The 15759-nt window shown below is 41.0% G+C and overlaps 1 protein-coding gene across 1 annotated transcript in view; it reads left to right on the top strand.

Annotated features, from left to right (window-relative positions):
- The window catches only part of FREM1 (FRAS1 related extracellular matrix 1), a 1066140-nt gene that overhangs the window by 322837 nt on the left and 727544 nt on the right, over nucleotides 1-15759 (top strand). The window contains exon 9 of the mRNA XM_044060374.1: nucleotides 71-202. Coding sequence (XP_043916309.1) covers nucleotides 71-202 — 132 coding nt within the window. The remainder of the gene's footprint in view (nucleotides 1-70; nucleotides 203-15759) is intronic.

The raw sequence follows: 15759 nt of genomic DNA, 5'->3' as shown, positions 1-15759 counted from the left end.
ATTTAAAGTAACTGTAACAACTTTTTTCTGCAGCCTGTGTAGCAGCTTTGACACATTATTTATTTTTTAGGGCTTGATCTTCTTGAAGGCCAATCTCGACCAATTACGTGGAAGCAGTTTCAGATTGTGGACAATAATGATATCAATGCAGTCCGTCTTGTCACTGTGGATGGATTACAACATGGGCGACTCACTGTAAGAGGTAATGTTATATGATTCATGTTTTACCTTTGCTATTTTTAACATTTAGTTTATTTTGCAGTCTTTGTTAGGCTTACTAAAATATTGAATTTGTTGTATTTAGTGTATTGGCAGAGCAGGGTGGGGTAAACATTTTTTTTGTCACTTTTATTCATGATAAAGTAGTCAGAATTTCATTCTTTATGCTATCATTAAATGCTAGACAGTGTTTCATGGATATGGCTTATGAATATCCATGAAAATAAAAGCAAGTAGAAAAGGTACACTTTTAGGTCTTTCGGGAACAGAACTCTGAAGTGCTGCTACTGCAGAAGAAAGGACACCACAGACTTGCAGGCACAGTATTGTATCAGTTTCGTAACCTTTTCAGCCCATGTATGCTTTGACTATACTATAACTTAAAATTTAGGTGTCATCTAGAAGCTATGCATACAAAAATCATCCTTTTTCTGACAGGTATGTTCAAACAAATGCCAAAAATTGGAAAAATCAGTTTGAGTTGAAATGGCCAGGATGTACCCATCAGTGCACACTTTGTTTTCTTTGATATCCTGATCATAAAGTAGACCATTGCACACAAAGTTGTGGTTTTATTCATATGCTTTCCCTAGCCTGCCACTCAGTGCCTTCTGTCTGACACACTCGTAACCATGGCAGTGATTCTGACATTCACATGACCTAGTCTGTTTGTATAATACCAAAGAAAGAAAACAAAGTCCTACGTTTGAAAGAAAGAAGATACAGGATGAAGACTCTATGTAAGAACAAAAGCTATTAGAATGATAACATATGAGTTTCTCAGAAGAGCTGAAATCATGCAAAATGACCTGCAAAGAAAGTAAATCCGCGTAGTGAAGGCATCAGCTACTTGGCATAAATATGTCTAACTGTAATTACTTCGCATTGCTGAGCTATTCAGCAATTACTGAAACAAAATATCTTATCTAAATTACATTACTACAGTCTGAATATCTGTGTGGCAAACAGATGACATAATTAAGATGCAGATAACACTGCAGAAGTTTGTATAAAGGATTATCATTTTAGCTAGCAGATCTTAAAGACTTTCACTCTCTCTCTGATGCCTTCCCTGTGTGAGAAATAGACACCTTGTCGAAGTTTCAAGAAGTTTTTTCAGTTAAGTAGGTAGATGGGCAACTGTTCTTCTTTATTAAACCATCACTTATGACACAGGCATTCATACATTTATATAAATGAAAACAAACCACACCGACACAATCCTATTTGCAAGCATTTTACATCACAATCCATACTGACACACTCCCAGTTGCAAACATTATACATCACTTATAATCTACCCAATCTTTTTCACTCAAAACATTACATAGCTCATAAAAGTCCTGCCGCCTTTTAGACCTCATTCCTCACTTGTATGTATTGTTCCCACAATTCCCATTTTTTCCTGTGTAGTTTGCTCCTACCCTTTTCTAAAGATCTCAGTTCTAGTTATTTTATCTATATTACTCTTCTAACAAACATTTGCTAAAGGTTTCCAACTCCCACAACTTTCATGGCGACTCACTCTATTCGCACAAAATTTCCAGACACTGGAACACTCTTCCCGATTCCATAACTAAAACCCCTAACCTCCATCAGTTCAAACTCCTCCTAAAGGAACACCTTGCTAATCACTGGCTGTGCTCTTGCCACTCTCCAGGCTAATTTCCTTCTCATACCTTCTACTTATACCCTATAGGGTTCATCTACTTCACACAACCCCTATTAATATCTACGACCCCAGTATTGCTACTCACCCTACCCGGATGTGTTATTTCATCCTCTTTTCTGGACTGTGCCATTGCTGCTCCATTCTGGGATCAGCAGATTGATAGACATCCTTAGCCACATGCTTCAAACATACAGTGTGCATAACTGTTACCTACATATGATATTTGACTCTAATCAAAATTCATTATTTCTCTGCTTAATTGCATATATATCATTGTTGTTGAATTTTTTATTGGAACTTGTTTTTGTTCTGTATATAAACCACAAGTTGCTTTGTATATAAATTACTGCTGTATGTATTGGATTGTCCTGTATTATATTGCATTGTACAATCTGGAGCTTTTCTCCCCAGGTCTCCACTGAACTCTGGCCCCTGGTCCAGTTGGACACTACCCGGTTAACAAACAAAATAAATACAATACTATATTCACTACTTCTATAGATTTTGATTTAAATTTTTTAGTAATTGCTTTTTTTGGCAGCCACCATAATTAGGTACGCAAAGCTTTTCCTTGTATAGGCAATTCTGATTCTGTATCATAGCTCAGAAAAATCCTTTCCCTCGTCACACCAATCTGCCCACCTAGCATCTCTGATAGGAATCCTCAAAGCCCGCCAACTCACCGCACTCCCAAAAAATATGTTCCCAGTTACCTCTTTTTTTCCCTGTTACACCTCCAACATTTGCTGTCTACCTGAGGAAAAGTTCTCTGAAGTCTATTTAGGGTATAAAAATATCTATGTAAACATTTCCAAGCAAAAATCCTAAATCTTCTAGATTTTGTGCATATTTGGGAGACATACATATATCCTCACATTGTTTCTTTGTGAATTGCTTATCTAATCTCTCTTCCCAATCCTTTCTAACCTCCTCTGATTGATTCTTAAAGTTATCATGCAATATTTTACCATCATCTCCTTTCGACTTATCACAGTTAAGGGTCGCCACAGCAGAACAACAGTCCACAGAACAATTGGCAGTGGAGTTTTATGGTGTTGAGTTGCCAGCCCGGCGCCCAACCTTCCATAGAAGGGACACACACACACACACACACTCACACCTAGGGCCACTTGAGAGTGTCCAATCCACCTACAGTATGTCTTTGGGATGTGGGAGGAAACCGAAGCACCTGGAGGAAACCCCATGTGACCACAGGGAAGACATGCAGACTCTGCAAAGAAGGCAGAGAATTGAACCAGAGAACCTCTTGCTGTGAGGTGGCAATGTTAACCGCTGCATCACCGCGACCGCCCTATCATGCAATATTTTATATGCTCTACTAATTATTCCTTTTTTAATGACAGCTTCTGTTCTAGATTCTACTAAAAAGTCTATCAGTACTGGTCTTTTGTTTAGGACCTACTATTTTTTTCTCTTGGCCTATACTCATACCAGTAGCGGATAGGGAAGGCTGTCTCTAACCTGCAGTCCAAATAACTTGTAAATGGACAAGTGTTCTAGATTACCTGCCAGCAATTCAGTCTTCCATCTTGGGAGTGACCTCACCAGTGACAAGAAAAAGGGACCCCCTCCATTTCTGAGATGTCATACTCAGCCATGGATGAAGAATACTTGGCCTGTTTGCTGCAATTATATTCTGTCTCTCTTAGGTGGTGGCATGGCTGGCAAAGAGATCATTTTACAAAGCTACCCTTAAGAGGATGCTTCTTTCAGATGAAACCTTAGCCTAATGTTGAAACATTTCAAATGGTTCTACAAGCCTTCAGCAGTGCACTTAAGCGAATCCTGTGATGAAACTAATGCAAGGCTTGATGAAGGAAAGGTTGCAAAATGCAGATTCTCAAGATGAGAAAAGTACTGAATGGCAACCACAGCAAAAACTTAAGTGCAGTCACTGAGTACACTTCATGACATAAGAGCACTGGACAGACAGTAGGAAGAAAATGAAAATTCATACCATTTGATGCACAGGTATACCATTGTTAATGTAAGTGGTATAACATATCCCAATACCCGATTATTTACATTATTGAAGTTTGTTACCATTACCCTTGCCATATACCACCCCAGCACACAATTTCACTGTTATCAGCATTGTTAGCATTAGTCCCTGCCCATGTGTTTCTGTCATCCTGCTTTTAACTGTACAGTGTTGCTAGGCTCTGGAGTGTATTTTATGACTCTACATTGCACTTTTTTCCACTGCGGTTAGAGTTCATAGGCTGGTACTAGGCTATTGGCCCTTGGGCCTATACAAGCCTAGCCATAACAATTCCCTGGATATTTCTTCCCACAATATTTACTTCCCTGGACCCCTGTCTAGCAGGGCGACTGACGTGATCCCCAGGGTGAATTTCCTATCTCTCATCCAATCGTCAAGGTTCCTTTTGAAGAGGGCCAAGGAGGTGCTCTGCTTGACATGTATGGGCAGTCTATTCCAGAGTATGGGGAGTCTCTGGGTCAGGAACCTATCCCTCCAGCATGTTTTGTTCATTGTGATGACAAGGTTTAGATCCATGAAGTGTGTGGCTCTGAGGGATTGGGATTTCTTAAAGTGGAGCATGTCCAACAGCTCAGGGTTTGACATGGCCTTGTATGTTAAGCAGGGATCACCTCTGAGTAGATGATATGCCACAGAGTATAGCTGGAGTATTTTTAGATGGTCAGCATAGGGCATCTGCTTTAGGCCTGTGATTCATTTAGTGAGGTATTTCTGTGGCCTTTCCAGCTGTTGCAGATGCCTTGTGAGGTACATACCAAACTGGGCATTGTACTCTATAATGAGTCTAATGAGGGATGAGTATAGTGAGACAATGACCTCCTTTTTTCTGGATGAAAAGCCCTTAGTGATGAGATGTGCCACATAGAAGGATTTCCTGACTGTTCTGGTGATGTGGTTATCGAAGGTGAGACCACTGTCCACCCGTGTCCCTAAGTCTGTCATCACACTTTCGGTTCACAAACTTTTCTCTTCAATTATCTGTATTCTGCAGGTTTTCCACTGCAGGGTATTCTATTGACCTGATCACAGGTTTTTATTTAAGAATGCATCCCTCAAACCTGATTCCCCACCAAAATCCCTCAAAGAGACGGATAGGTTTTACATAGCCCCGCAAAAGTATAAATATCTCTGTCTCTACAAGAGCCCTAGTCTACCTGCTATAGTGTATGTCTGTGTGTTTGCGTGTGTGTGTGTGTGTGTGTGTGTGTGTGTGTGTGTGTGTGTGTGTGTGTGTGTGTGTGTGTGTGTGTGTGTGTGTGTGTGTGTGTGTGTGTGTGTGTGTGTGTGTGTGTGCATGAGTGTGTATGTGTGTGCCTCAGTGTCTGAGTGTGTGAGTGTGCCTCAGTGTCTGTGTGTGTGTGTGTGTGTGTGTGTGTGTGTGTGTGTGTGTGTGTGTGTGTGTGTGTGTGTGTGTGTGTGTGTGTGTGTGTGTGTGTGCAATCTGGTCTGGGAGTCCTGTCTGACACAGCACTCAACACCCTCTTCGCTTATATGGAAAGTATTATGTTGGACTCTTTCAACATAGAAACATTCTGTATGTCAAGTCCTCTAGGTTAGTATCAATTGCCAAACACATATAAAATATCACAGGGATGTTCTTCAACAAGCAGAAGACATGTCTAATGAAATCATGGATGAATTTCTGGGTAAACTGATGTAAACTGCCTTTCTTTTAAAATGCCATAAAATGTGTTTAGAATGCCACAGGTTCCTGTGTTACGGGACTCTCAGAGGTACCTTACTTTGCAGGTATGCCTCACTAGGAATCTTGCCATTACCAGATGATGAAAGGGGGCTGATGTTAAACACCCCATTAGACAAAGAGTTGAAAGTACATTTTAGACTGAGGTTGTGAAAAAGTTGGCTTCACTGATTATGCATGGTCGTTCCCTTGTATGTCTTTGTGAAGTGGATCCAAAAGGCAAGTCTTTTTTGAGACATTTGAAGCACAGAGGAAGAGGGCCTTTGAAAAGTAGGAGGTTAGAAAGGACAGTAAGGGCCAGGGCAGGCAGCAAGGCAGTTGAAGGGGAAGCAAGTCTCCCCTCTTACACACACACACACACACACACACACACACACACACACACACACACACACACACACACACACACACAGGTATTAGGAATGCTTAGCACCTGGAACACATCAGACTGTTTGGCCCCTCCCTCAGCTCCATTCATGCTGCTCAGCTCACATTTCTTCACTTCTCTGTTAGTCCACTTGATGTTTGGATACCAAGGAGGTTTCTCCAAGCTGGAATGCTTGGATATTTTCTTGACAAACTTTATTCCTCTTTCTGCATAACTGCTTCGAAGTTTTTCAAGAATCAGTGACTGATAACCACATTTCTTATTTTTACCTACTTTACTGTGTAGTGCCAATCTTGTTTGCTCTTCCCCTACTTTGTGCAGGTTTGACTCATCTCTCAGCACTATGCCAAAGCCATAAATGGAGACTTCTGCTTCCTTTAATACTTTTGGAAGTCTTCAGTTTGTAAAGGATTTAGCTGAGTGGCCAGGGAGACGTTTTGAAAGAACTTGCCAGCTTACTTGATGAAAAAAATTTTTTTTAAAGTAGCCTGACCAGCGAACAGGAGTCTAAATCCATCTTCAGGGTAAGCCATTCTACCTACCAATATCCCATCATCCCAAAAAAGCCAGTAGAATGGCTTAAGACCATCCCAGGAAGAATATCATACTGGGCTTGAAGTCAGTTGTGAAGAGAGTGATCATCCCAGCATCCTCACAGCCCAAGCCAGCACAAATCAGGACTCTGGCCCTTAACATTAACACAACCACTGACATCAAAAATGTATAACATGGCCACAGCCCCCCCCACACCCTCCTTGATGACTAAGTTAGCATGCAGAGATTTCATTGATGAAGTACTCATCTTAGTGCATGGAGCCAGAATAAGTGACAAAGACAGCCTAACCTTGGGTCGCATTTACCCAGGAGCTAAACTGAAAAGAGTTAGCAAAGGCCCCACAGGAAGTCAGGCAGCAGACATTGGGTGTACACTGCCCCATTTCCTCAGCTAATGGGTACTAAGAGAACCTCGGCAACCTGTATTTTCTGACCCCCATTTGTAGCTGCAGTTGCAGACATGCAGCTCCACCATACTCACACTGAAACTGCCAATCCCACAGTCTGATCTGCCAATGAATATATTGCAAACAGTATTACCATTGTTGCCGTAGACTGACCTTCTGCCATTGCCTCCCCAGCATTTCTATTTGGCATCAGTCATGCCAGTGCTGGTACCAGCACCACATTCTTACATACTGTTGGTCACAGAGAGTCTTCTGATGATGCCGGTGCTCCCCAATGTAGCTGGCCTCAATTCCTCAGCTTCAGCTGAGAGCATCTATCTTGGTGTGTGTGGTCCTGGCAATCTTGCCGTCAGCAATGACAGCCCACAACACACCACAGCTTACATTATCAGAGCAAAAAACGTTAACTTCAGTGCAGCTGGTGTCAGTGAACCCAATGCCTGCACCCATGGAGTAAATCCTACCAGTGCAGACATTGTGGCAGATACAGCCAATGTAGTTAGTAATTAATGGACATCGGGAAGAAGACCACATCATGTCATAGCATCACTGTGAAGCCTACTGTAGCCTTTTCTGAAACAAAAAACACAGGAAGGGCTTTTTCATCCTTTGAGCCCCTAGAGCACTCTCCAAGAGATCCAGCATGGCTTCATATAAAGGCAAACACATTGACTTCTCTATGGAATTAACCATCATGGAACTAGACAATGAAGAAGACATGTCTTTGCCCATATCACCCTCCCAACAGAAGACTGCAACAAGCATCAGCTTTACTCCTCAACTCCTTGATAGGACTACATTTTTCATGCTCTCTGGGACTGATCACTTTTGTCAGAGACAGCCAAGGCAAACCCCAGTGTTTTGGCAGCAGCATTAAAGACAGGCTCTGCATCTTAGAGCCCCACATTCTATCCATAGGAGAAGATGTCCCAGAGAAATGCGTGGTCCCACCCTCCATTTATCTTGCACCTATTACATGGTCTAATGCCAGTGGGAATTTACCAATGAGATATTTCTTGCATTTGAGAAGTTGCAGGAGGGGTTCAAGGCTCATTCCTGTTTTTCCTCACACCTAATGAACCAAATGTTTCATGTTGTATCCTGCTGCTGAGGGACTAGTCTTAGCTGTAGTGGCAGGCATTGTTAGGATACCAAGATGGCCTTCATAGACTCACCATTTATAAGACAGTTTCTGTTTGGTGCAAAGGTTAGCAGCAACTTAAAAGAGACAAAAGAGCAGAATAAGACCGTGACAGCTATGGTCATCAAATTTCTATCCTCACAACCATCTTTCAGTAAGATACAGAGAGGTCAGTATCAAATGTGGTTTTGGCATGGTCACAGCAGAGCTCCAGTGGTTGCAGGGAATGGGCAGCTTCAAGGTCCCCTGCACAACAACAGCCAACCTAAAGGGTATGGTATCTGCTGCCCCTTAGAAGGCCATGGTCAGCTCATAGAAGAATATTAGCATTGGGGATGGTTGGAAAAAGATCTTCCATCCACTAATGTGATTGGTTCAAAATCTCTCAGGGCAGGTGGGTAAGGGATATAATATCCTGAAGTTACAAAATGCCATTTGTAAGATTACTCCCAATTCCCAAGATCCTGATGGATGCTCCATCCCTTCAGAGAAAAGTGGCAGAGCAGAAAATAGACACTCCTCTGAGAAAATGAGCTATCCAAGAAGTCCCACCAGTTCAAAGTGGTCAAAGTTCCTGCTGAAGATTCTTTTTGGTGCCAAAATATGCAAAGAATGAGGCCATTCAAGTTGTCAGTGACATAAAAAGTAAGCACATGGTGAAAGAAAAATTCTGATTGGTCTCAATGCAAAATATTCTTCTTTGCTTATCAAAAGGAAATTGGTTGTGCTCCTTAGACCACCAAGATTCCAACTAAAACATAAAATTTGCTACGGAATCCATGAGGTATCTACACTTCCAGGTAGGAGACAGTCACTACCAATTCAAAAACTAGCCCTTCAATCTCAGTATGCCCCTGTCCACTCCCATCTGTTCAGCAAGTGCATGGTAATGGTAGTAGCACAACAGAGGCTGCTAAGGAGCAAAGTCTTCTTGTATCTAGATGATAGCTGCCCTCTGCTGGATCAGCTACATAATCAATATTAGTCTCTGATCAGACTGTTCAGTAAGCTGGGTATTACAGTCATCATTCCCCAAGCTATAACTGACCAATACCTATTACATCAGCTTTTTTTTTTCATGTGTCTTGTATACCCATATATATGCAAAATGTTTCTATTTGAAGACAGTCACTGTCTTCCAGTCCACCTTGAACCACTTACTTCAGTCCAAGGGAAGCAAATCAGAGCACATTCTCAAGATTTCAGGGTATGTGGCAGTGGCCATCTGCAACGTACCCCATGCATGTTTACACATGAAACTCCATCAATGAAGATATCATTTTCATTGGCATAAATATAAGCAGATCATGTCACAACACATTTTCACTGTGAACATGTTTAAGAATCCCTCATATGGTACATTCTTGCCCCTTGTTTGGCCAAAAGGCAGACTATTCAAAGGTCTTGTATTGTACTTTTCTGGCACAATAAATGTGTCTGCCCTGTGTAAAACACCATGCCCAACAACTGACTTCCAAACTCTAGCCATGTATTCTATGACCTCTGCTGACCCCCTGTGTTGGACATCTTTTTGAACGCAAATCACTGGACTGTGATTCAAGTTGCAGTACATTGAATGACATATCCTTATGGCATGTGGCTAGCCCTTGTACTGTGCAGCATAATGGGCGATACCACAGACACATATTCTGATCAATGTGTTGGGAATATCGTCCCATAAAGTCATAAATGCATGACTGTCTCATCCCAGGGCACATTTTGTGCTTTAGGCTGCAGCACTACTTGGGGCTCTGAATGTTTAATTCTGTTTGTTTTTAAAAAACGTGTTTTTTTGGTTTTGTCTTTAGTGTGACAGAGCTGCTCCGAGTTTGGCAACTTAGCCTGAGACCTGGAGAGAATCTAAACTAAATCAGAAACATCCACTGAGAACTGCAAAATATAAGTATATCTAAAGCTTGCACTGCACTTTTTGAACTGTTTTCTGCTTAAATTTTGTTATATTTTATTGTTGTTGTTTGCTGCTTGACTGTTTTTTTCTGCACTTTAAAAAACAGGTTCTACTGCATTTCATAGCAAAGGCTAGATTCAGATTGCTACACCTAGTCTGTTTGGCATTTAATGAGCACTACAACCAGCCATTCTACATTAAGAAGGCCCTCCTGAACCCTTGTGGCAGAATTGTGCAGCCCAGGACCCATCTGAGTTGGTAATTGTTGGAATAGTGCTAATAGTGCTCAGTTTTCGGCTCTCTCATTAGATAGTTTGAGTTTAATAACACCAAAAAAAATGGAAGAACGGAGACAAAAACCAAGCACTAATAACTCAAAATTTCTTCGTTTACAGGATCCCAATAAAGGCAGTCCCACACACAGTCCGTGATAATTTCAAGGCACAAAAGTTCAGTCAGTAACCGTGTATGGTAAAAAGGTTTATTACACACAAAATAAAATAAAAAACAGTTGATTAAGCGCTTTCATTTCCACTCTGGAAACTTCATCAGAATAATGAATTCACATGTGCAGACTTATTTATATTTAGTTTAAAATTTCAGTTAATTCATTCATTGAGTAATTGACCTGGTTAAAGGCATAGTACAGAATACAAAAATGTAGTACTTAGTGACACACAAAACTGTATAGAGTATATATAGTATATAATAGCAAAAAAAAACACATATTATGTCTTGTAGTTCCAAAACTGTTAATAAAAAACTATTTCTAACAACAATTTATTATAGTATTATCAATTTTATAGGCATGACTTTGTACAATAGACAAATGATGCACTAGTTTTTGTTTGTAATACATATTTATATGTTCATATATTTAACATTTTATATTTTAATATATATTTATTTTTATGCAATATTTTGATATGCACGATTTTAGGTAGTACATCATAAGATATGTTTAGTTCCATGTATCAATTTATAACTGTTTTTAGAAATATTTTTTTAGTAACAGTTTTTGAAATGCAAGACGAAATATGTGGTTTTGTTTTGTTTTTTTATTTATTTTTTTTGCTACTATATACTATATATACTCTATACAGTTTTGCGTGTCACTAAGTACTACATTTTTGTATTCTGTACTATGCCTTTAACCAGGTCAATTACTCAATGAACGAATTAATTGAAATTTTAAACTAACTGTAAATATGTCTGCACATGTGATTTCATTATTCTGATGAAGTTTCCAGAGTGGAAACGAAAGCGCTTAATCAACTGTTTTTTTTTTATTTTATTTTGTGTGTAATAAACCGTTTTACCATACACGGTTACTGACTGAAATTTTGTGCCTTGAAATTATCAAGGACTGTGTGTGGGACTGCCTTTACTGGTATCCTGTAAGCGGAGAAATTTTGAGTTATTATAGTTTGAGTTTAAACTGTTTAATTCTACCTGTATTTAAGCACAGCATTTGCACATAGGTGTGCACTGTGCAACTGGGTTTGGCACTGCCATGTATAGATGCAAATGCTTGGAAAGACAATATTTTCCCTTGATGACTGCTAGGGAACCCTCCTAAGCTTCCCTGCTCAGTGCAGATGCACACTGCTGCCCAGAGAGCAACTCAGCTGTGCATTCTGAGGCATCAACGCAGGTTTCTACTTCTAAACATACCCATAGATTAGCTGATTTTACTAGTCATACAGCAGAATATGGTTCAGAATACATCTGACATAATGAATGGACAGTTTCCCATCGTTTCTCCAGCCAGCCTGAATGATGTGGGCATCCTGAGGCAATGTAGCAATTGCCTCATGTTTACTGACAACCTATTATTTATTTATTTATGTATCATTTGTTAACCGGGAAAGTCCGACTTGGAATGAAGCCAATTTTCAGCGGAGGCCCGGGGAGAAATGCTCCAGAAATGCTATTATTCCTAAAACATACATAACCAATATGTGAGAGATGTATCTATACTATGAATCTGTAATCAATGCTGTCTCTCTCACATAACAACCAGATATCAAACAGGTTGTCAGCAAACACACTTCACCTCTTCCACAAACCAAGTGCAAAATACATAAACCCACATTCGCAGTACTCACTATAAGTTTCTCAAAAGAGCAGAGACCTCGCAAGTGCAAACCTTCTGCAGAAAGTACAGTTACAACAGAATCCACTACACATAAATTAGTGTCTCACCCATTAAACCCCTAAGGCAAAACACCTCAAACCAAATGTCATAGGTTCATAGGTGTTTACTAGGCTAACTACCCCAAAGGGCCTTTTTAAGCCTAGACATGCATCCCAAATCTCTGACAAGTTTTGATACCCTTGATAAGTGTAAGCAGGGCTTGGAAGATGAAGCATTTGCAAGCTAAGGCCTGAGAGAGGAACCATTTACAGGTTGCCTGTGTCCATTACAGACATAGCTGCCAAACCAGGGATGAATTTCCAATTCCCCATCCAGTTGTCCAGGTTGCACTTAATTGGGTTAGGGAGGAACTCTGCTTCACATAGATGGGAAGCCTGTTCCAGAGACAAGGTAATCTCTGGGATACATACCCGTCTCTTCTGCAGGTCCTATTTATATCACAGGCAAGGTTTAAGTCTTTAGAATGGGTAATTCAGATGCTGTCTGTTTTGTGGATATGCAGGAGGTCCATCAAACTGGGTTCTGAGAATGACCTGTATGTCAGACATAGATCTCCCCTTAAAAGCCTGTAGGTGACCAAATACATGGATAGAGTCTTGAGACGGTCTGCGTAGGCCATTTTACTTAAGCCCTGTATTCTTTTAGTGAGGCACCTCTGTGGATGTTCCAATTGTTGGATATGCCTGGAGTCACCTACAACCTGGATATACTTTGATCATAGGTGACTTCATAGTGATACACACAGAAGTCTCCCTCACCAGGTTGTATAAAGAGAAGGTGACTGTCAGCTGCCTGTCAAGTGCCAGGATCCGCCAGATCATGGACACACTTAAGTCTTTCAACAAGCAATGTTATAATTCTGTCATAGACCATGTTGGAGTGAATGACTTGAGATGTACCTCACTGAACCATATAAAGAGAGGTATGACTAAGATTTCTGATTATGTATCCCAGATAGGTATGTCCTTAGCCCTAAGCAGCATTCTACCTTCACCCAGGATGATGCCTCAATGCAAACAAAAAAATGATCAACTTCAACAGTTGGCTTAGCTTCTGGTGTCATTCCAGGGAGATCCAGTATTTGTCAGCCTGGGACAGACCACACTGCTTTGCCAGAGTTGGTCTTCACCTGTCACCTGTTGGCTTTCAGTTATTGGAAAAGGTACTTGCTCCCCTCCCATAGTGCCTTTTTTAGGTATTGTCATAAGAACAAAATTCCCAACATAAAAATATCCTCTAGAGACAAACTCAAGGTTATGCTGCTTAATGCTAGGAGTCTAAATCAGAAACTGCTCTCACTGGAAGCACTCCTTATTTTGGAAGATCCAAATGTCGCAACAGTCTCTGAGACATGGTACAAGGCTGCAGAGAGTACTAGGCCATGCAAGGCTACAATGCCTTCCACACATTCAGACCACAAAATGAGCATGAAAGAACCAAAGGAGCAGGTGTGTCCATCTTCATTAAAGATAAAATACACCTCAAGACTGGTTAAGCAGTTTGACTCCCTAGAGTTACTCCAAAGGAAGGACTTCCCTCCACATCATGGGAGCTAAACAACCCCAAACTGCCTACCTGGACCTACTTGAGTCATTCACAATGCAGCCAAATACTTTGGTCTAGAGTAACTTTATCTATCCTTCCATCAATTGGGAAGCATACACTAAGGTTCCTGGACATTATTAACACAAATTCTCTGGAACAGATAGTCTGCACCCCCACAAGGAGCTGTAATGTCTTTGACCTAGTACTCACCAACATGGGAGATTGCTGCACCACCGCGTGTGTGGGACCCTCCCTGGTAAAGTCTGATTATTAATCATTCTCGTTGAATTAACAATAGTACTTGACCCCCATCCCCAGGAGCAAAAAGGTTGAAAAATTTCTCCAAAGCAAACTCTACCCTCTTAAATGATGGTATAGTTTCAAACCCCCTGCCACCACTGACAGCAGTGACTCCTCTACTGAGGTGTTCACAAATGCCCTGTGTAAACACCTATACAAACGTATAGACTAAGGCATACCTGAATGGATCAAACCAAGGTCCTCACAAAAAAACAAGTCACCCTGGTGGACATCTACCATAAAAAGGTAATACAACAAGAGAAAGAAACTGTAAAATAATAAGAGGGAATGACCCCAGCAGAAGAAGAACACCCTCCATAGCTTGAACAAGCAAATTAGACATCATGTAAAGTCCTCTAAAGTTAATTATGAAATGAAATTAGCATCTCTAGCTAAGGATAATCACAAGGCATTCTTTAGGTATGCCTGAAATCTAAAAGGAAAGGCCCAGCCTTGTGCCAAATTAGTAGTGGACAGTATCCCTCATACTGATCCTGAGGATATCACCAACCTGCTAGCAGACAGGTTTGGTGAAAACTTAACCCTCCCCTGTCCTCACTAATCATACTCCAGAGTATAACTGTCACCAGTCCTCTACCAGTATATCCAAAGAGCAGGTCATAACTGCACTCTCCAAGGCCAAAAACACAGCCTCTATAGGACCAGATAACATCCCAGGCTGCTTAGTAAATGGTCTTAAACAGGAATTAGCGGAACTATTGGGTACTCTGTTCAACCACAGTCTAAGTACTGGCTTTGTCCTAGCAGAATAGAAAACAGCAATGGGAGCCCCTCAACCAACCCCGAGAACCCTGGGAACTATAGACCCATAAGTCTAATCAGCCTTATCTGTAAGGCCATTGAGTTAATCATTATGGACCTCATCAACAATGATATAGGAGATCTTCAAACTCTTGACCCAACTCAGTTTGGCTTTGGTAAGGGCAGATCATGCCTGTTAAACCTAGTGGACTTCTTCAAGACTGTCACCAAAGCCCTAGATGAAGGCAAAACAGTACATACTGCCTATCCCAACTTGACCAAGATCTTTGACACAATCCCCCACTCAGGCATTATTGTGAAACTCACCTAGCTGGTGAATAACCCCTCATATCTTTAGGTGGGTAGCCAACTGGCTCACCAACAGAATGCATTCAATCACAGTTGGAGATTCCATCTCTACCAGCAGACCTGCTACCAGTGGTGTTCCACAAGGTTCTGTACTGGGCCCCCTACTGTTTGGTATCTATTTCTCTGAAATCTAGACGAAAATAGATGGCCTGTGGCTTGCCAAGTTCACTGATGATTGCAAACTGGGGGCAATCACAGAATGCCCCAATGATATCAACATTCTACAAAACTGGCTCACACAGATAAATGATTGGTGCCAGAGGCACGGACTTAAACTCAACGCAAAAAACTGCATTATCATCCCCTTCAGCAAAGGAGAAGTCCCTGCAAATTTCAATATTAATAATACCCACTGTAAAGTTCAAACCCAATGGTAAGAGATTTGGGAACGCAGGTTGATAGCAAGCTTCACTTTGACCACCATGTGTCCACAGTGGTAAGGAAGACCTTCTACATTGTACATCTCATAAGTAAGGCAAAGCATCCAAAGCTAAGGCGGTTATAACTCCATGTGCTCGTCTCTGCTCAGACCAATAACTAGAGTACAATGCTCCTTTCTGTATTTACCTTACCAGACACCTTTCAGGGTTTATAACACATGACGTACAT

This window comes from Protopterus annectens, chromosome 2.part0 (assembly GCF_019279795.1).
Source record: "Protopterus annectens isolate FY-2018-M chromosome 2.part0, PAN1.0, whole genome shotgun sequence".
NCBI classification, from domain to species: Eukaryota; Metazoa; Chordata; order Ceratodontiformes; family Protopteridae; genus Protopterus; species Protopterus annectens.
This window is presented reverse-complemented; position numbering and strand designations above follow the sequence as displayed.